This window comes from Amblyomma mixtum, chromosome 1 (genome assembly GCF_055824585.1).
Source record: "Amblyomma mixtum isolate Tamu chromosome 1, ASM5582458v1, whole genome shotgun sequence".
NCBI classification, from domain to species: Eukaryota; Metazoa; Arthropoda; class Arachnida; order Ixodida; family Ixodidae; genus Amblyomma; species Amblyomma mixtum.
The window spans coordinates 245606464-245629202 of record NC_143012.1 but is presented as its reverse complement, the minus strand read 5'-3'; the positions used below and the strand labels follow the sequence as shown (position 1 = coordinate 245629202).

The 22739-nt window shown below is 48.6% G+C and overlaps 1 protein-coding gene across 1 annotated transcript; it reads left to right on the top strand.

The window, feature by feature from the left end:
- The first annotated feature begins 4764 nt into the window (after nucleotides 1-4764).
- On the top strand, nucleotides 4765-22238 carry LOC149371400 (uncharacterized). Its single transcript, XM_089585161.1, has 10 exons — nucleotides 4765-4891; nucleotides 5621-5857; nucleotides 8493-8894; nucleotides 11337-11491; nucleotides 15008-15304; nucleotides 16292-16360; nucleotides 18030-18125; nucleotides 19393-19503; nucleotides 21308-21369; nucleotides 22202-22238. The coding sequence occupies exons 1-10, from the start codon at nucleotides 4765-4767 to the stop codon at nucleotides 22236-22238; spliced, it is 1593 nt and encodes a 530-aa protein (XP_089441287.1).
- Nucleotides 22239-22739: the final 501 nt, after the last annotated feature.

The following is a 22739-nucleotide window of genomic DNA, read 5'->3' as shown; positions in this document are numbered from 1 at the left end:
AAAACAAACTATAGCACTACGTCGCAGTACATGTGGCTGGTGAAATTTATGTATGAGCTCTTGCCTCCGAGAATGGGCATAGAGGAAGAGTTTTCTGGACATTCCTGTCGAAGAAACATACCATGGGCCTTATTTGAACTTAGTGCCGATTATTCGATAAGTATTCGAAAACTTGAGAACATATTCGATTCGTTTCGAATAAATTAGAAAATGCCCTGTCTAGTTCGCCCGACGAATCTAATAGGAAATATTTCTTTCGATAATCGAAACGTTCGAATGTGCACACCACTATTTATTATTGTTCCTTTGTTTTCTAAAAGCCGCCGCGGTGGCTCATTGGTTATGGTGCTCGGCTGCTGACCCGAAAGACGCGGGTTCGATCCCGGCCGCGGCGGTCGAATTTGTTTGAAGGAGAAATTCTAGAGGTCCGTGTACTGTGCGATGTCAGTGCACGTTAAAGTACCCCAGGTAGTCGAAATTTCCGGAGCCCTCCACTACGGCGTTTCTCATAGCCTTAGTCGCTTCGGGACGTTAAACCCCGTAAACCAAACCAAACCTTTGTTTTCTAAAGCCCCCCTGTTCGGGGCCGAAGGCACGCAGTACGTAATAACAAAATATACACTTCACATAGCCCCGTTAAGTGCATATGCATATGCAGCTGTTGTGAACTAAAGTAATGGCAGGGAAAATGAACGAGTTTACCTATCGTTTCTCTGCATGTCTTTAGAGTATAATGCCATTAAGAATGCAAAGAGCCAGTCGTTTATGTGGCCAAAGCTTTTGTAGCTTTTCAGAGAGGGGAAGGGAGGTGCAGAGAATACTAGAAACATGTTTATTGGGCTTTTACTCGTCAAGGGAGAGAGAGAAAAGTTGAATAAACGCAGGTGGCAGTGACGCACGCCGTAGAAGAGGGCTCTGAACAGAGAGCAATAGCGTGCGAGGAGTACCATATTTCCGGCGAAGCTCCGCCATGCAACCCCTGGGGACCCCTCCCCTCCTCTCCTTCATTTCGTGTCTATGAGGACCAGTGAAATGTCGTAACGCCGAGAAAAATTACAGGTAAAGCCCAGTTGGTTTACACTACACAGGGGAAGAGAATGAAGAGAAATCAGCCCACAAAAACATGTCGTCGCGTACATTTTATGTACTGCTCTTCCTCACACCTGCTCTATCGTCATTTTTGCCGGCGCTATACATGTTGTGCATGTTGTACTTTATATCGCATGCAAAGAAAAAAATCTGAGTTGTGCAAACAATTTTTTCAATGAAGTCCTGTGCTACGTTCTCTGGCAGCCCTCAGTTAGGTAAAAGGAGCTTTTGGAGGCGGTTGTACAGATCGGAATACGACCTTTTCTCTCCCACTAGAAAATATGTTTCTTACGGTTTGTGTAGTCTCTAGCATTGCCTTTGACACGAATTTCTGCGTTTGACTTAGTGTATTCTGTGTCGCATGCGGGACACAGCTCTTATATTCGGCTTGCCGTCTCGCAATAAACCAGTTGTGAGTGCATGCAGCGTTTGTTCGCGAATGTGTGTGTGTGTGTGTGTGTGTGTGTGTGTGTGTGTGTGTGTGTGTGTGTGTGTGTGTGTGTGTGTGTGTGTGTGTGTGTGTGTGTGTGTGTGTGTGTGTGTGTGTGTGTGTGTGTGTGTGTGTGTGTGTGCGTGCGCGCGCGCGCGCGTGTGTGTGTGTGTGTGTGTGTGTGCGTGCGCGCGCGCGTGTGTGTGTGTGTGTGTGTGTGTGTGTGTGTGTGTGTGTGTGCGTGCGTGCGTGCGTGCGTGCGTGTGTGTGTGTGTGTGTGTGCGTGCGTGCGTGCGTGTGTGTGTGTGTGCGCGTGTGTGTGTGTGCGCGTGCGTGCGTGCGTGTGCGTGTGCGTGTGTGCGTGTGTGTGTCACATTAGGGAAACACACACACTTGCAGCGTTGTTCTTGCACTGTGTTATGTCCGAGGCCCTACCAACCGGGCGGCCGGCCCCACGGATCCAGACGCTCTTGCCGAGGCTCCCCAGAACTATGCCGAAATTGCTAACCTCCACAGAGAAACGAGACGCCAATCCCCCACCCTGACTTCAATCGAGCTTGCTCCACAGGTTGCAGACACACTCTATCCTTAGCCATTCCAGACTATCACTCATCACAGACGGGGAATATGACCCGCCTGCCAAAATTGTAACCAGGGAGAAATCGCAACCCATATGCATATCCTCTGGGGTTGCCCGTGAAACCCGCCTCTGCGAACCTTACTGCCCGCTTCCTCCGAGGAGGGATGGTTGGTTGGTTGGTTTATGGGATTTAACGCCCCAAAGCGACTAAGGCTATGAGAGACGCCGTAGTGGAGGGCTCCGGAAATTTAGAACACCTGGGGTTCTTTAACGTGCCCTGACATCGCACAGTACACGGGCCTCGAATTTCTCCTCCAAAGGGATGGGACCAACTCCTCAGAACACCACAAAAAACCACCCAACTGGCCCTCGTCTACGTAAACCGTACCTGCCCTTCTGACTATGCGTTTCTCCAGAGCCCCGGCTCTTGCCTCCCTGCGCCCCTTGTATAGTTCGGGGTGCATGTTCCGGGGAAGCGCCAGTACCGAGAATGCCCGACGCAGCTCATCTGGGATAATGCCCGTTTCGTGAATTTTTCGAATACTGTCAGCATAGCCCAGCCTGGTCGGCAGGGCTCTGCCCGTTTCGGATAGCAGTAGTCGCTTCTTTTGGGCTATAAGGAACGCCTCATAGTGTTCGGCGAAGGTATTGTGGATGCCTAATTGGAATAACTTCTGAGGGGAGATGCGTGTGGGTAGGCCGACAGTGGTCTAAAAGGCTTTGCTTAGGACAAAAGGCTTAGGACAACCGTCTGTTCGATGTGTTTTCGTGTAAGGTTGTCGTTGGGCAGTCTGTATATGAACCTGCTGATCGCCAGAGCTCTCACTAGACAGACGGTGTCTTTCTCTGAGTCCCATCTTCCTGTTGGTAGCTCTGATGATCATCGTAGTGACTTGGCCGGTGGTCACGGCAAGGCGCTTGAGCGTGCTGTCCACCTTGTGGTCTGACTGAATCCACATCCTGAAGATTCTTACGATCTCACTTCTGGTATGCCTTGCCAATCAGTGCTGATGTTGACGGACTGGCTTCGCTTGCCGTATTTGCGGCGATCGATCAGGATGACTTCAGATTTCTCGGGATAAACAGGTTAACCCTGGCTCGCTGACATACTGCTCAGTGCAGCTTGTTGCCTTCTGAAGTATGTCAGTCTTGTCTTCCAGGGACCCTCGGTTGACCCGTCCATCTTAAGTTTCATAAAGATAAGCCCGTCGCTATTCAAATGGCCAACCTCCACAAATAATCTGTCTTTCACTGTTCTCGGCAATGGCCATAAACACAGCGACGGTCACAGAACCTCATAAAAAACTTTTCACCCACTTTTTTGTTCTCACCCTCAAGAAGACTCGCTAAGTACACTTCACTAAGAAAAGCCCATCTGTCTACCAGCCCTGGCGTACAGCCTATCAAAAGCAACGTATCAGAAACTGACGAAAACAGCTTAAGTCGCATGCTATAGCTTTAGACCTGGCGGCCATCCTCGTTCTATTAAAATCAGTCTTCTCAGTTTCTCTAGCGTGGCTACTTCCTCCACCAATCCAGCTGCACCACCCACTACCTATTCTAACGTCTGTGAAAGTACCACGCAGAAGACGACAAAATGGGCGAGAAAGCTGCCAAAAAGCTGCAGTTAGCATCTTTTCGCAGGATTTGGCATGGAGCTATTCTTTCTGCATCCCAGATTATATTCCTACATTCTTTGCTGAATTTTTGGCTATTGGAATGGCCCTACGCAAAATTCCATGTCATGCCTCACACGTTATCATCCTCGCTGATCGTATGTGAGTTTTAGTCTCCCTTGAAGCTTCACAAAAAAAATTTTTGAGCTGTTTCCTGCGATTTTTTGTCCCATCCACTTTAAATAGGGTCCGTTTTGTCTGCATTCCTCGCCACTCAAACGAGGTGGCTGATTACTTAGAAAGGTCGGCTCTTGACGGGTCAGTGACACATCCCGTCCCGAATTTCAGTCTGCTGGCGATTTCCAGGTTTCAGCGGTTCCAAAACAAATCAGCCAGGTTACGCGATCCTTTACTAAATACCACTGATTATCAGTACTTAGCATGTAATTGGAACGTCCATTCGTGCAAAACCAGGCTGTGCGATGTATCAATGACGCCGTTGTGATGCAGGATTCCCAGTTTAAATTGATATCTACGCAGATGCGGGTGGTCAAACCTATGTGACTCATGCGGGGACGTTGAATATGTAGACCATTTTCTCCTCTAGTGTCCAAAGTTCGCACTTCAGAGAAATATTTACGTGGAGGTCCCTCTCTCTAAGTTAGGGCTCTCGTTATCTCTGCCAGTGTTGTTATCGTTCGGTGTGAGCGCCAAAGGATTTGCATTGGGTTCAATTTGTGGGATTCTCCATGATTACATAATTGCAACTGGTAGATTGATTTGCTAACTCTTTTAAAATTCTTCGAACTCTTCTTTTTTCAACAAAATGCTGTTTATTATTTAACTTTAAACATTCTTCTGTCGTTTTTCATGGATACATTTTTCAAAATTCACGCTTGGCGCCAATATTTTGTCGTAATCTCGTATGGAAATTTCCTTGTTTATGCCACTACACCTTGGTCAATCGGCCCATGTGGGTATGTGCCATGTCTTAAGAGGAAGAAGAAGAAGAAGAGGAGGAGGAGGAGCGCGGGCGAAGCTAGGGTGCCATGGGGCCTTGGCGCCTGCCCGCCGGCCGCATCCTAGTCGCGGCCCTGTTCCTGTCGACTTCGCTCGGCGCCACCGACGAGCCCCAGGAACAAGCTACCGACGCCAAAGAACACGCGGCACAAAAACGTACGTAGCTGTAAGTGCTTGGAGGCCGAAGGCGCTGATTGCACTTCCACAAGCCGCTTCAAAGTACTAAGAAAATGCAGATGTGGACAATGGTCGCCAGCGACCGCCTAGATGTTAGCTACATGCAGTCTTTAAGTGAACACAGCAACGCCCTAAAGCTTACTTTTAAGGTGTTTCGTGGCCTGTACGCTTCAGTACAGAACCTTTGTTCTTCAATTATTTTAGAGCGCAGTTCTTAGGCGCCCGTTTCTGCGTTTCGCGTCGTAGTCGTCATAGTTGTGGCGTAGGCGTCGTCAACGTTGTCGGCGTAACCGGTTGTCCAAGTAGCAGAGCGAAACTGCCACGGGAATATCCCGGAAGGTGGCTAGCAGCGTAACACGACACCTGCCAGAGGTGGCAGGTGGCGTATGCAGAGCTGCACTGCAATTTCACATTAACGACTGTCGTAATCGCCTGTCAATTCTTTTTCTCTTTTTCTTACATTGTTCTTCCTTGTTCTGTGCAGCAGTCGGCCAGGCGCAGAGCGCATGAGCCTCACCTATGGACACCATACTCTCCAATCACTGCCCGCGTACTGTGTGACCACACCAGCTAAATCAGGAAAACAATTCAGCCTGCCTACATGTAAACCATTCAGCGGCACTATTGCAGCGTTAGCCCTATAAAAGTATCACAATGACTCAAACAGAGGCCCTGAATTTCCTGAGTGATTCTCCTTTTACCGTCCAGCTCAGCCGGTGGAGAGACTAGACGTGCAAACCAACGTGACCGCGCCGCAGACAGCCCCCAAAGACGATGGTCCGCAAGGGTCCGAACCAGCCAAGCAGGGCGCAGTGCGTGGCCAGAATGCGGAGAAGGAGCCGCCGCAACGAGTACGGCCCAAGGAAGCGGGCGACCACGTAGGCCGAGAGGACAAAGACAAGACTGGCACCGCGAAAAGACGCACTCCGGGCGAAGCTCTACAAGGTAGGCCATGCAGAAGGTCCTGACATTTACTGAATCCTCTGTCTTATGTAGGTGGTGTATGTCATTCGACGTGCAACTCAAGATTGTCCCGGACGCGTATGCATCAGTCATACCAAACAGGGCCAGGGGTAGGACACTATAGCTAGTAACGGTTTGAAATACTTCAGCACACCCTGGTGACTTAAGAACTGCTGACGGCTAAAGATGAATAATACCTGTGCATGCAAGCGACGCCAGAAGCAGCAGAGGTGGCCGAATTTTCTGAGGCACCAGAAAACGAAGTTGCTCTGTTTTCGCAGGGCGATGGTTCGGAGCCCACTTGGGCATGCATTTTCCTTTTTTTTTTAGCTGGGTACCATTGCTATGCCACCTTTCGCATGACCACGCCGACGAATTTTTTTTTTTTTTTTTCACAACGAAAACAAAAAGGGTCTCGGTGGTGGCGATGGAAATGAACTCACATGGAGGACGGCCTGATCAGGCGTTGGATCAAGTTGGTCGCGGCTGTCGGCCACGCTCTGTTTGCGAATGATTCGACACATTCCAGATAATACGCTTACATCATTTTTAACAGTCCTGAACGCCGCAGAATCGGCTGCACGTGATCATAACCCGTCACGAACAAAGTGGTTAGTGTGCCGGTGGCAGTATTCATCGGCGAAAATGCTTCGCTTTGATTGTGATGAATCGTTTATGGAGGTTTAACGTCCTAAAGCGACTCAGGCTATGAGGGACGCCGTGGTGAGGGGCTCCAGAAAGTTCGACCGCTTGGGGTTCTTTAACGTGCACTGATATCACGCAGTACACAGGTCTTATTATTTCGCCTCCACCAAAATTCAACTGCCGCGGCCGGGATCGAACCTGTGTCATTCGAGTCAACAGCCGAGTGTCATAACCACTAAGCCATTGCGGGGGCTTTCAGTTAGACATGTCGGAGCATTGACAACTCAGTGACGGCTGTGTGACATCTGTGTAGACTGTTATACATGACACTTTTAGTGCTAGGCGGTATGGTAGAATTATCAGTGTCTATCTCAATCCCCTGTATTTAGAAGCGCAATGTTTGCATACTTGTTTGTAAATATAGGTACTTTTTCTTCTTTCAACATTTCTCACTAATTTATACCTATCTTGTCATATAAATAATTCACTGCGTCTCGTTCACAATGTCCAGAATAATATCTAAAAACAGCATAGATGGTTGTACACACTGCACAACGTCATTGTGCTAGCCGTAGGGTGCACATGAAAAGGCTTCGTTTATCTTAAAAGCCCTCATGCCGCTTTAGCGCACCTATCTTCTGCGTAGTTCAACCAAAGCACAGCGTAGTCAGACCGCATCTTACTCGGCAGCGTAAGGTCCTCGTTCTGCAGAAAACCGCCGTAAGAGTTGCCGTTGGTGTTCTTGCAACCGAAAAATCCGCATTGGTTGAAAACGTGGCTGCGTTAAGACTGAGCTCCGTGTACGCGAAAAAGTAAGCGACGCGACGAGGCGGCGCGGCGACGACGGCTGGCTGTCGCTCCTTCGCCCACCGGCCAAGCTCCATGCATAGCGACAACGCGAACGCGAAATGGAGACGACGATCAGTGTTGCTGGCATAATACACCGCAAAGCTGTTTGCATTTATAACAAGAGTCACATTATTTGCAAGGATTAAAATTTTGGGCAGAAAAATGTCAATTAAAACGTGTTTACAGCTTTGTCATTGTATGTCATTGCATGTCATTTTATGTTATTGTCACGGGCGCCGCCATGTTGCCTGAACGTGGGGCGCACACCTGTTTGAACCTCGCGCGCTTTCTGACCTCAAACGACGCATACTCGCTAAGCCTAGCAGCACAGTAAACACAAGCAATCTGAAAATCTGGGGTGTTTTATCGCTAAAATTTTGTGGTTGACGCAAGTTCAGAGAAAGCGAAAGCTTCGTGAGCATTTAGTTCGCCGTGAACGTGGGGCACAGCGTAGCGACAACGACGAATCGGTGGTGAAGCAAGATTCCCGGCCAGAGCCAGCGCCATCTTTGCCAGAGCCGGCAAGAGGCTCGGTAGTGACGTACGCTGCCAGATTAGCTGCTATTGGCTAATCGCGTTGGCAACTTCTGGGCGACGAGCGAAATTTTCTGTGAGTGCAGATCCGAGCGACACGACAAGCGACACGGGTATTTCGCTTCGCGCGACGGTGCCGCTCGTCGCTTGCCGCTGTCGCGTTCGCGTTCGCGTGAGTTTCCGCGTACATGGAGTTCAGCCTTTAAACGTAAAGCTGCGGATTTGAAAAGTGATTAAAACATTAGAAAAGGGGTGATTAGAATCCCGCAGAATGACTCAAACGTCATTAGGAGATGTAAGTATTTGAAGTAAATCAATTGCGCTCAAAGGAAGTTGGGGTAGTTTAGAATCCAGCCTCTTACCCTTGGTTTGCGAGTCAGACAAGCTACCGCTATGGGCTATGTAGGCAGGCTCGTAAAGTCTGGTTAAAGCGGGGCTTTGCATATATGTCACGTGGTCTTTCACATAATGATTGTCTGTGTGAAAAAGGAAATAGTGCCCTTGTCAGCTTGGGCAAAGGCAACCGCTGCCGCGTCGTACCCTTAATGGCAGAGGTTAAGTGTCCCCCCAATTTTTCTCTCGCCTCTAGAATCGGAAACGGCTCCTGTCGCGAGCTCAGACACTACTGGTTCGAGCAGCGATTCTGGACCGAGTGAGCCTCGCTGGAAGCAGCCCGCGACAGCTAAGATAGAAGAGGTGGATGCAACCGGTGGTGAGGGTGTCTTGGAATACGAAGAGGAAGACGACGACCTCCTGGACGATTCAGTGGAGGCCGCCATGAGGGGCTTTCAGCAGCTTAAAGAGGTCCTTTCGGGCTGGGATCCGAGCGGCGAAGGCACAGGTGGCGTTCGGGGATTCGTGAACAACGCCCTGCGCTCACTCTACGCCGTCGTGACGTACGACTTCTGTCAGGCGGATGCCGACTTTCCGGAGGCCACAGATCCGGACGACAAGACGCCGCCATCAACCTCACGACAAGGACGAGGCCAAGGTATTCTCAAAACTGATGGCAAGGTCCGGTACGTGAACCGAGTGAGACCTCACGAAGTCGGGCTATCCGCACCAGTGTTCGCTTGCGATGATTATATGGTTGCAGCTGGACGAGTTTGATTATGTGCATAGTGGAACATCACAGACACGGCACAACAGAAGAACGGAGCCTCTGGTGTTCTGAGTGTCTCCCTCAGCTCACTCGTCGCTTATCTCCTTACATTAGACTAGCTGAAATGAATTCTCTACCTCTTGACCTCTACAAATACCACATACTCAGTTACCCTGGTCCTCGCCGCTAAGGGTCTGTGACGTATACCATGACAACACGCGCATGCATTGAAGCTATGCACGCGCCAATCAGTCACTGCACTACCTCCTACGCAAATTTAGCACCCCCTCTCCCCCGTACTCTATTCCTGACAATACTGGGCCGTTCCTCCTGTTGCAAACGCCCAACACTGTGGCCTTCTTTGGTGGGCCACCTCACACGTGCCTCGGGAAAACACCACACCGTAGCCGCAGAGCTGTAGCCTCAATCAACCAACTTAACACTGCGGCCCGAATCTGGACCGCGGATTATGCCACCTCTCCCTTATTCTGCTGTCCTGTGCTTGCGCTGCCCCACTGCACTGTAAATAGACAGTGATGGCGTACGACACCCTCAAGCTCCTCTGCTTCAGGCACTCTTCCTGCCTTCTGAATGGGGCTTGGCCGCCGTTGTTACGTGCGCTTCTTGCAGAGCGGAACTCCAAGAGCATGCGTCTGCGTCTGCAACCCATCCGAAGCAGATTTGTGTGGATTTATATTACTCATAAGGTCCGGTGAATAATAGGCCGTGAGAAATGAGAACTTACCTTGCGGAGGCAGTGTGATTGCAATGTACAGTCGGGGTCAAAAGTCTATGAGCCCCTCTAAGTTTTGAGCCGTACCGCGCTACATGAGTTGAACGCCTCCTGACGAAAGTTTTGGCGTCGGTCTCGACAGTACGGTGTCGGTTTTGCAACGAAGTGGAAATTGGACATTTTGAGATTCCTAATATATTCTCATCATCGCCGTTGTCTCTGAAATAACGTGTAGCTTTAAGCGCCTGGCGGTCTTTGAGACACATGATAGCCTCTCATTGCATGATCGCGTTTCCCCTACTACCACTGTACACTTACTTCGAACCGCTAATACACATATGTGCTCACTCGAGTGACAGCTGCCGAATACTGCTCTCCATGAAGCAGAAGCGGCATAAAGAATTTAATCACAGTTATCAGTGCAGCATAGAAAAACGTGAGGCGCATCGACCGGCCTCCTTGATACTGCATAGAATAAAACCACACTAAGAACGCCATCATTCAAGTACTGCACTTCCGCACTGCCTTCTGCTGCATGGTGTCTAGCGATGAATTTACGGGAAATGAACATTCTGCTTAGGGAAGCAAAGATTTTGTTTTAATCGCTGTCCATAGTAATGCTCCAGTACATGGGCTCTATTGGGTTCTGTGCATTTTCACCTTTCCCATAATCCGGACAGCGAGTTTCCATATTAACGAAGCAAAAATAAAAGCAAACAGTTTGGTTCTTAAAAAAAAATTGTCCATGATTCGAGTCTTCATATTAACGGGGGTCGTATTACTGGGGCACGACTGCATTTTTTCAACAGGTAATAAGAAAGGAGTTGATCATTAACATCCACCCAAGCTCCGCCATACGGCTACAAAAGAAATCTACGCAGCTTCGACTACAAACAGACACCTACCCAAGCAGAGCCATGTATCACAAAATGTGGCCGAACAGATACGCGAAAGAGTGCGTGTGGTGTGAGGGCTACGCCACAACGTACCACGCCACCTGGGGCTGCGAAAAAAGCCCTTTACTACCAAAGGTAAATAGCCCTAGTCTAGAGCAGTGGGAGGCCCTCCTGGCTGACTCCGACCCGAGCACTCAGCTTATGCTGGTGACGAGGGCCAAGGCAGCGGCGGAGACCAACGGTATCCTGGACTAGGGAAGACCGACCACTGTAGCTCCACACCTATCTATCCCCATCCCCCTACTCCCTAACTCTTCCTTTTGAAAAAAAAATAAATAAATAAATGTTTTTACTACTACTACTCCCCAGAAACTTAGTTGTTGCAGAAAAATTCGCCCCGGAGTCTGTGTTCTAACCTAGGACCACCGCCTCACCTGGGCAGCCGCTCTACGAAATGAGCTAACCGGGACGGTAAGCATATGGTAGGGGGAGAGCGAATTGATCAACACGAAGGGGGGAAGTTCTTGGCCCAATGTTTCATTTGTTCGTTGTTTTTTTGTTTTATTGGTCTCTAAATATTGGACCAACAGTTATTCACCAAGTGCTCGCCCTGCGCGTACTACAGAATCGCCGGCATAAAATCTGAACGTGGAGAGCCGGCATGACGCCCCCTGACGACTCGTTCCTTCTTCTCCGTCGCAGGCGACGGAACCGCGGTGGCCGAAGTGAAAACAGCGCCCTCGTGCGCCGGTACCGGTGCTGGCCGCAAGGGCGGCCGCCTAGCCGACTGGCGCCTCTGGAGGCAGGCTGGACGCAAGCCCCACACTGCCGTGCTGTCGCGGCTCGCCTGCCTCCTGGTAGGTGCACTCCAAGCAAACTCTTGTGTGCAGAGATTTTGATGCTAAGGATATCAGACAATTAATGGCGCTAGGCAAAGCCCAAAGTTGGGCAAGTTGGATAACGTTCATAATGTAACACCAGCGCACAAGGAACAGGCTCGCTGATACATAGATTGTGACATTTCCTAATATGATATGCCTCCATTAACGGCCAGGCAGACCTCTCCATTATCCATTAAAGTCTCTTTCCTCCTCCTTCCTTCCTCTCGCGTATGCGCTGATCGCGATGTCTTAAAAGTATGAGGGTGCTAGAAAAAACCGGTGTGCAATTTTTCCCCTTCTGCTCCCCCCCCCCCTTTGTCTTGCGGAGCTGTGGAGCTGTCCATGTAGGGCAAACGGGGCGATGCCTCAACGTTAGGCTGGGTGAACGCTGTAATTCTCTAAAAGATCATTACGGGAATCTTCCTGAGCATTGCCGAGAATGCAGCAAAAAAGAAGAGCAAAAGGGGGAAAATTGCACACCGGTTTTTTCTAGTATCATAATACTTTTCAGACATCGCGATCAGCACGTACGCGAGATAATGGAGGCAGTTAATATTAAGAAATGTCAAAATCTATGTATCAGGGAGCTCTCTGTTACCATGGAAGACTGTGAAATCGATTTCTTAGCCTCAGCATTGCACTGACATCCTTTTTGATAACGGATTTTTTAACTGATTCTTCCACAGTGATGAGTGGCGCCTGATGCTTCAATTCCATTTTTTCCTCTGACTTGGGTGGTTCAGGGGTCCGCCGAGATATGTGAGACAGATACTGCGCCATTTCCTTTCCTCACAAACCAATTAACCAATTTATCTGACTTGGGCTTCCGGGGAGGGGCTGTGTGTTTTTGTTTTTGTGTTTTTAAAGTGACTTTTATAAATTGCGTGTTTCAGCAATAAACCCCAGTTGCGAGTTAGCGCTTGTCTACGTCGTTTCGTTTCCGTGCCTCGTGTTCCTTGTGACATCATGAATTAATGGCGCCTCTGTCTGCAGCAAGTCGCACACTATTGGAGTGGCGGGAAGCACGAAGCCTATGAACGCCTCCATGCCTTCTTAGAGTTAACTGTCTGGAGCTATCTGTCATCGTGGCATATAAGTTTGCCAATAATCCATATAGTTATTACAGTTAACTGTTTGGCGCTATCTCTCATCGTGTCATATAAGTTTGCCAATAATCCATGTAGTTAATCTCCTGCACACGGTTTGTTTATTAAACTAATTAAGGTCCATCTGTTTTGTAAAGCTAAACACCTTCTTATATGCACAGTTAAGGTGCAAGAACCATAAGTTGAGTTACTTGAGTGTGAGACTATTCGAGTTGGTACCAAGCCACCGCGGTGGCTCAGTGGTTATGGTGCTCCGCTGCTGACCTGAAAGACGTGGGTGAGATCCCGACCGCGGTGGTCGAAATTCAGTAGAGGCGAAATGCTAGACGATCTTGTACTGTGCGATGTCATTGCACGTTAAAAAACTCCAGCCGGTAGAAATTATCGGGAGCCCTCCACTACGGCGTCCCTCGTAGCCTGAGTCGCTTTGGGACGTTAAACCCTATAAACCAACTTGCTCCACCAGGAGAGCTTTACGAGCACGAATTCTTCAATGCGAGACATCAAAATCATTGAAACGAAAAAAGAATCTCAAGGGCGTCCGTAGCCAACTGTATAAAAGATATATGTGCTTCTCATCATCAGAGATGTAACATTAAAAGGGGACTGAAGATGTTTTCGAAGGGTTTTAAATTTAATGTGTGTAACTTGCAGGTAAAGTATGCGAATTCTTTTTGTGTTTGCATTTGAAGTCGTGACGTAATCGGATATATGGTGAGAGTTCGGATAGTGGTCGGATATATGGTGAAGTGAAGTGGTCGGATATATGGTGAGAGTTCTCCTCCTCTCTATGAAGCCATTGAACTTATTTCAACTGTGCACGAAGCAAAGTGCTTACAGCGCGCGCTATAAAAATGGACTAATAAGACTTAACGTGTTGAGGGTTGCAGTTAGCTGTCGTAGTTCCATCGTAGTCCTTGTATTATACCGAACGCTTATTCCTTTAACGCAACCTCATAAACGTCCATACGGATCTTCTTACAGCTTCTTAATAAACCCTAAGATAGTATATGCACCAGCCACAGTAGATCCAGATCAAACTATAGCGCTGTAAAAATATCCCCCGTTTAGGGAGAAGCTGCTGGTAGATTGTTACCGAAGGCTTTTCGTAATCTGTACAGCATAAGTGCGAAAAAATGATTCAGTCTTCGTATAAAAGAATACGGAGAGGTATTGTAAGAGTAATGCAAGCTACGTAGAATACAATACACAAAGATGTGCACACCGTAACGTAATACTGGGCAGTTATTTTTTGCAAGCGTCTGTTCCGTAAAACCGTCTTTTGTTCTTTTTTGACTGGCTTTGGCAGCTGACGACGATGCACTGAGACGCAAGCATACAGGGCACTTCTGTAAGCGTTCTGTAATTCCTATAATTGCAGTACAGTCGCCAGTAGAAAAGGTTAGCACTAGTGGCGTGCCACTGGAGCGGCTGATAGCAGCGCTCGGCGCTGCGGTTATGAACACGCCAATAACAAAAGTGCCAGGTGTGTTCGCAAAGCACGACGCTCCGCCAGCCACACGATGCCATTTTCGCCACTCCGGTGACGTCATTATGCTAATCTCTTTTACCCGCGACTGTGCGTAATTATTCATATGTGGTGGCTCCCAATCCCCATTTCTGGGGCTCTCATGCAGGGTCCAATAGCGCTTGTCCCCTGACCTCAGTTATTTAATTTATTTCGACCGCAGTGATTGCAAAAAATGATGAATACTGATTATTAGGTTAAACTTCGAATAGCCCTTATTATAATTAACCATATTACTACTGCCTTGTGTGTACAATATGCAGATGTTCATATGGATAGATTGGGTGCAGTTGGATGGACTAGTAGGATGCAATTGCTAAGACCAAATGGGCTTACCAGTCCACAGAGACTGATCCAACTGAGTGTCTAATTAGAACGTTAATACCAAATATGGTGGTGCCAAAGCTTTCGCGCTGTAATGCATCCATAAGGTAATACACCGCTCGGGACACAGTACACACACTTTTCAAGGCCTCGTTTGCAAGATACCAAGAAAATATCAACAAATACAGACGAACTGCCTGTTTTCCGTTTTACGGCACATTTCGCAGCCTATTTACGGACAAATCCATAAAAAAAATTACGGAAATTTTTGCGGTATATGTTGGGTATACTGCAGGAAGTACAGTGACGAAAAACAGGATTAGTAACTGTCGCAAGGTCATTCTTGTACTGTCCAACATGCACTGCAATCATATAACAGATATTTGGAGCAGCGAGCTGCGAGTAGTGCACGGGCTGCTCCCTCTTTTCTCTCAGCACGTCAAGACAATTCTGGCGTGAAATGGCAGATAATCCAATTTCAGGCTTAGCGCCACTAAACATGCTTTACTTGTCTGCCCCCATTCTGCTTCGCAGCGAAGGGCGGGCTACCGGCTCTACCCGGTGCGCAAGCCGGCGCAGTTCTGGCCGCCGAGCGACACCTGCACCGTGCTGTGCGACTCGTGCGAGTGCGACTACGACGAGAACTCGACGTGCGCCAAGGCCATGCTGGCCTGGAAGGCGCGCACGCCGGCGCCGGTGTACGCGTTGTACGCGGCGCTACACAACTCGCGCGTCCTGTGCGCCAGCGCCCTGCTACTGAGCGTGCTGCGAAAGCACTACGTGTACCGCACTGTGCTCTGCGCGCCGCTCATCATACTCCTCTGCATGGTGGTCAGTACTGCGTGCGCTCTTCCTCCTGGTCATTCATTCCGGCTCCTTAATTACCATTGTCATTGACGCGTAGATGATTTCAACCAGACACGTGCAGCAGCTGCAGCAGCTCTGGTCAAGCCACGTGCTTAGGTATTTTCCACTAAGGGCTGCAGCTAACGTGTAGTACTCAGACAGCGCGAGAGTTTACCTGTAAAGGCACTTGTTTTCTTCTCACGCACCAAGCTAATGGTATGTCAGAGCAATAACAATCTAAGTGATGCATCAGATATTTCAGGAAACCACGCTACTAATTTTAAAAGATACGGTTCTGGAGGTAAAGATAAGCTTTTTGTGGCGTAGTAATACCAGTGTTGATGGCCGTCAAAAAACGGGCGAATCATGTTAACTAGTACAGTGATTAACTAAATCCTAGTAGATACATTTTAACCTGTTACCGATAAGCGCCTTACTGCAATTGGAGATTAGTAGCCGGACGTTAAGCAATAGCCATGTCAGTCTTTAGAACTTCGATAACTCGATTACCCTCGTCGAACGACACAACAAATTCGGGCCATTTTTCGCATCGTTCGAAAACCGCGCTCCTTCCGAGAGCGCAAAGCGAAGTCCATCGAATGGCAGCACTCCGTGACGCACGTACCACGTGACAATCTCTGCCCCGCCCAAGCTGGAGCAGCGGAGTGGCGGAGAGCCGGCGGCATGAGTGGGGCACAGATTGTCACGGAGTGCTCCGATTTGATGGACGCCGCTTTGCGCTTCGGTTAAGACCATTGGTGTTGTTCAGCGTACGCTAAAAAGGACGTATGTTTTTCACCCACACGCTCGCGGACGTGAGTTTGTGTGTGCAGGCCGACGCGCGTGCGAGAGAGAGCGAATATGTGTGTATATGGACGTGTATGTGTTCCTGTACACGTGTACGTGCGTATGTGTCATAGCAGCAGTACGCACTGACTGCAGCATTTCCTTCCGTTCACTGTCTCTTTGCAGACTAGGTGCCTGTACATTATCATGCAACTGAGGCGCTACCTCGAGAACACCGTCACACCAGTTGCACACGTAAGTGTCTTGAGTTGTACCCAGTGTTGTGCGCGCTGAGAACATGGGCAAGAAAACCAAGCACGCTCATTTTCTGCTTTCACTGGTGCACGTCGCAACAGAAGTGGGTGGTTTCCAAAGATACATAGAAACGGAGACACTTGATACTGGAGCCGATCACTGTCTTCTGGTAAATGCGAGCTGGCCACATAGGGCAGGTGGTGGGGCGTGTCGGCTCCATCCGCTTTGAATTGGGTATTCCCACTCACATGACTTGCTCGGCAGAGGGCATTTCTCCGCTCATATCTATACGTTTCATATAGACGTGGAATCAGGTTCACCTCAAATTAGGTGCAAATAGGAACCCGTTCACTACAGTCTAGTGCTGCCCTAAAGCTTGGTTTGATAATTTTATGCGCCGCATATCGCAAGGATGAGACCTATCATTCATACCAAAATCCGTTAGCACCTCATCAAAGCACTGTCAATTCTTTTTTACTTGTTGAGCGTTTGGCGTTTACTTTCTTACTTCCATTTCTGATTTTTTTATTGTTGCATCTGCATCCATTCCTTTTCGCCGCTCTAATGCCTTTTTACGCTGAGAAGCACAATAAAATAAATATGCATCTGTTTACTTATCTTCTATACTCTCAAATTCAACTCAATGAAGAGACTACAGTGAGGCAGGGGAAGAGGGACAACAAGTAAAAGCATTCGCATTAAAATCGAATGTTCCAGTGTCATGGACAGCGGTAAAGGAGGCACAGAGTTGGCTCTAATTGTTTGATGTCCTTGCTATGAAGGAGTGGACATGAAGACAGCTCTGGATAGCGGCAGAAAGTGGTTACCGCCTTGAAGCGTTTATGCGATACGTACAGTGGCTGAAGGAAGAAATAACTTGAATCTGTGAACATCCTAGATCTGTCTACCCTCGTCCTGTCCTTTTCTGCGCTAAGATTTTTTTTTAACATCACCAGTAAGAGTCTGGTATGAATTACATATTTAGTAAAGGCACAAACGAAGGCATTTAGTCGAGTGTTTGACGAAATCTCGTCTTCTCCTACGAAGATCGTGAAATGATCTTCGTGAGTCGTGAAACGGTGTCTGCTAGTCCAACGGTCGTTCTTGACGCTTTAGCATTAGAACCTTACGATACTTATGCTCTCGGGATTTGAACCCACGCTGCATTAGACCACTCCGCCATCGACGCAGCCATCCACAGCGAGTCTTTATATTCTTCATCAACATTCATCCGCTTCCAAATGCAGAACCACACGGGCACTTGGACCTAAAAAAAAATGGGGGAAAGGGCGAGGGAGGAGGGCAAGGAAGCGCCATCGGACGATCATGAATCAAGTCACAAGGCAAGACAGGAAATTTCAACCGCCAGCACCGTCTAACGAGCATGGAACAAGTTGCAGCGCACGATTGGACATTTAAACCACCGCAGCAGGGCAACAAATACCTTTAAATGTCATTGGCGCGAATTAATTCAGTTCGTCAACATAAAGCTATCACGAAACCTGAGCCCACCTGCTAACGCGCTCCCTACGAGCCAATCACATTGATCGCCCGCGTATTTTATTAATGAGGGCCTAAAATGGCAAGAACAGGCTGACTGAACGAATCAGACGCTGAGTTTTCCAGATTGATTGGCAGGCAGCTCTCACCTGTGCCTTTTCGTCCGCAGACGAGGGACTGCTCAAACCGGCACAGTGAGGATGAAGACGCGGGTGTGTCAACCTTCGAGAGACACCGCCTCCGCGACGGCGCGCTCAACGAAGAGGTGAGTATAGATGCTGCCTGAACCTGTCTACCCATTCCCGCAGAAACATCTGGCTGCGTCAGAAGATGCGTACTAATAATAGGAATTTGGAATACGGATCAGAATCGTTTTTGTTGTTCAAGGCGCGTTACAACCGCATGCAGGCAGCTCGGCGACGAACAGTGCGGCTTGCAACATCCAGCGCAGCTCTGAGTGCCTGGAAGAATTCGTGTCACAGCCCCCTCGAAAGCTTTGCGAGCTCGGGTAAATTCTGTCAAAACGGCTGAGCAATTCAATTTAGTGAGCGCATTTTGCTTTTTTCTTCCTTCCTCCGCCCCTCATTATTTCTTCTTTCTTCACCTTTTTTTTTTGTCTGTCTTGCTCTCCTTATTTTTCTCGGTCATGCTTGCTTCTTTTATTTTATGTCACGGGTATGTTAGTGGAGGCCATACCGCCGCGCTAAGAAGCCGAAAGTAAAGATCAGCGCGACGGAGCGAATCGCCGTTTAGTACCGCTACCATGCGTCACGTGACTTACGTCGACCGTGGACATGTACACAGTACTACAGGAGTACGCTGTCTTTTCGCGATCTTCAGTGGCCGCCATTTTGGTTGCATTGCGTTTCCTGCCATTGCAAGCGACGAAACATGCCGCAGTCGTCACGATGCGCGCAGCAGGCATGGTCTATCGCCGATTCCGCTCATTACACACCCCAAACACGAGCAAGCCTATGTGGGAGCTAAAAGGGCGTAAGATGGCCTCTAGCGCACTCCCTTTAAGGGACAGTACACATGTTGCTCAAGTTCCGGGGTAGATTTTGAGCACTAAATATACGGGGTGCTTACTCTTGGCAACGAAGGTATATTCCCATTGCAAGGCATAGTGACCTGATGCAGTTAGCAATGGCTGGATGCTTTTAAACGCGGCACTGGAAGCCTTGGGGTTAGAAAATAGAGGTTGAAACGCCGGTTAAAATATCTTCAACTGCTACAACTTCGCATGTTTTGAAGAGAGAATGTGTCTCTGTTGCCAACCGTAAGTATTTCGTATTTTTAGTGATGAAAATCTACTCCAGGGATTGGCCAGCATACCCTGCTCCTTAAAAGAAGTCCGCTGAAGGACAGTTTACTTCATTTTCACTCCTTTTCGTGTTTATAGTGCAGCACCAGAACTGCGTGGCATGAAACGTTAATTAGCCATGCAGCTATACACCACGGCAGACTTTTTTTTTAATGAAAAAATAATGGAGCATATATTTGACACGTTCTGTTCCTGCTTTTTTTTTCAGCATCCTGAAAAGCACGCCGAAATCTACACTAATAAATTAAACCATACGATGTCGTCGCTGCAGACTTTCTGCAGCTTCATAGAGACCACCAGGACCTACTACAAGTCCAAGGTGGGTGCCGAACTCGTCCGAGTGTATGCGCGCTGTAGTATTGCATGTGCTGGATTAGCTGGCGTCCCTGCTAATAGCTCAGTGACTTCGTAGGAGAAAAAGAACGTTTCCACGGACGATTCCACTTTCTATGATGGCAGGAAACGAGACAGCAGCTCTCACCGGGCTTTTTTCTACTCCCCACCCGATCAGGAACCCGAATTTAATCTGATTTATACCTTCAAAGATGTCACAAGACTATCATCGCCTTTACCCTCGCCCATGTAAAGGCCTCAAGAAGGCGGATGAGCGGCTCCTTCTCCGCCTTCTCACCAATACATTGGTGTGCCCGGCAGCCCTAAAACATTTTGACCCTCCTTTAACGGCAGCTGCCCGCACTGTAGAGCGGTGTCTTCGGACACCTATCACATGGTGTGGGTCTGCCCCTCCAACCCGGCTGTTCCCTCCATCCCCAACCCAACCCGGGAGGACTGGGAGGCGACCCTGCTCGGCTGCCACGACTTACAGGCCCAACAAGCCTCAGTCGGGCGCGCCCGGCCACCGCCACTGGAGTCCCATACTAGGGACCTCCACCTAGTGCTTGTAAGGATGGGTCCCTTACGGGCTGATCCAAACATACCTCCTGTTCCTTCTTAATAAATGTTTTCACCACAACCACTTTATATGAAATCGCAGGTTCGGTCATCTGATCCACGAAAACATTTTTTTTTTCTTTTTCTGAGGGAAGGAAAGGGCGCAGTAACTGTCCCACTACTCGATGGAACCTAAACCGCTGCGTGAGGGAAGGAAGCACGGCGGAAGTGAAAGAAGAAAAATAGGTGCCGTGGTATAGGGCTCCAGAATAATTTCGACCGCGGCCGCGGCGGTCGCGTTTTGTTGGAGGCGCAATTTAAAAAGACGCCCATGAGCTGTGCGATGTTAATGCACGTTAAATATTCCTGCACCGTCGCCATTTCCTAAAGCATATATTTGGACGTGTTACGGGAACAGTAGTAACTTCGGCTTACCTATAGCTTGAGCGCCAGTCTGTACACGCACTCTGGGGTTCTATTCGCACAAAAAACCCACGACTACGCACACACTCTATTTACTCGATGAACTTTCATTGTCTCTTGTCTTCTGCCCTCTTTATACATCTGTCCATTTCTCTCCCTGCCTTTCCATTACTCTCCTCCCTCCCGGTTGATTGGTGTGTGTCTTGTTAAGTGAAAATTACTGAGAAGGAGAGATAAAGAGAAGTTGTTATTGAAAAGAGGAAAGGAAAAGTAACTGCACTGTGATCCCCGCAAGTTAACAGAACTTAAAAACTCAGCGGAAAAAGATTTGGTTGCTTTCCTCACAAACCATGTTCGGAAATGCGGCTGTAGGGTGTTTTAAGGCGGATTCAAGGCGGATCCACATTGGCTGGTCGTGGAGGGCGCGCGACAGGTTTAAATCGATTTGTAACGCTGCCTTCCCACTTTCCTAGTGTTTCGGAACCGTAACGAATCGACCAATCGTTCGCGACTCGCAGGTGTGAATGCGTCCTTACAGAGCAAACCGCTAATTTCTTGTTTCCCGAGATCGCGGAGTTCGTTTCCTTTCGAATCGAATCTAATGAGAGAAAGGAGGAGGGGGGAAAGGGATGATGTGGGGAGGCAGCTGCGTCGCATCGCCCACCACTGATTCCTTTAGATACAGGACAACAAAGCATCCTTCGGCAATAAAATCTGTTCAGGTAGAATTCCGTATGACATCATTCGCAACCCACACTGACATGGTTTCACCTTAACACGCGCGCTCTTTTTTCTTTTCTTTTTTCCAGATCACCAACGCTCTGCGCGAGCTGTTGGATGCCGCGTTCCGTCTGCAAGAGCCAAAAACATAGTGAGTACGCGTGCCGTCCTGATTCCTCTTAAACCCCGCATCTTCGGGGCCTTTGGGAGCGCAGTCGCACGCGAGCTGAAGCAGCTGTCTACTTCGGTCTATCGTAATCGCTATTCAATATCAAATTAATCGGCTTAGCTACTACGTTCACTGCTGGACAAGGACGGCTTCCAGTGATGTTTTACTAACACTGCCAAGCACCAGCCATGATTCTTGCAAATCGACCTCTCAAAATGTTTTACCACTTTCCCACCTGAGTTTCTGCCCTTCATAACTACACTTCCCTTCTTTCGGCATCTAACGCATGTCGCTAACAAACTACTGATGACCTGTTCTTAGCTTGACAAGTCCTGCCCAGGTCCAGTTGTTCCTGCGCATTTTATTTTTTGTTCTCTAGCTAAAGCAGTTCTCTGTCTGTTAGTGTTATATCTACCATTTTATTTGATACCGCTCGCTGGGTTGTCCTTAGCATGTCCTCACGCCTTTTCGCCAGCATACAAAGTTTCGACACAACAAGTGAGGCCAGAATGCATTGCTTATATATACTTCCTCTTTCAGGACCCTCATTAGGCTGTAAACTGTAAAACCCTGTAGACACCTGCAAGTGTTCTCTTTAACTTTACACGTATCACGTGCGGTTCTTGAATTGCATCTTAGATGACAAAGTATCAGTAGCCTTTCTCCGTAACCCTAATCGAAGTACGAAGAACGATTGCACTGACACTTTGTTTGAGCTTGACTTCGGCGTGCGATCTGCAACTGCGCTCTCCAAACCCCGCTCGTCTCCTCCAGGCGGACTAACCGTCAGCGAACAGGCGTGGCCCTCTTGCAGCCTGACCCGGACGGGAAGCTACGAGATCTGGCACTGACACAACCGGATCCAGGACGAGTGGATGGCGATGCGGACTCCTTGCGCACCGGTCTGAGGTTCTCAAGTGCTGGGAAACAGAAGGAACGGGACCCAGCTGCCGAAATATCGGTCATTACGCTCCGGCGAAAATGAATGATAAATTTATTTGCTTTGTTTACTTATCTATTTCGTTTTTTTTTTTATTCAATGCTTTATCTGTCTGCATTTTTACTGCCCGCGCATTTTTTCCCGTCCGCGGGTGGACCTCACAGCAATAATAAAAAGCATTCATGTGTTAATAAACGTACACTGTACGTACGGCCATCACGTGACCCGTGCGCTGCCGAGTGAAATGTGCTGGTGGACGTTGCTAGGGGAACCATAGGACACACCACAACTATCCGAAATGCTTTGAAAAAACGTGCCGTAAGTGGGGCGTTTTTTTCGCAAGGAGAGCTGGGTACTTTGGCCCGCAGTCATGGTAATGGCACCTGCATCAAACTCTACCCAGAGGATTTCC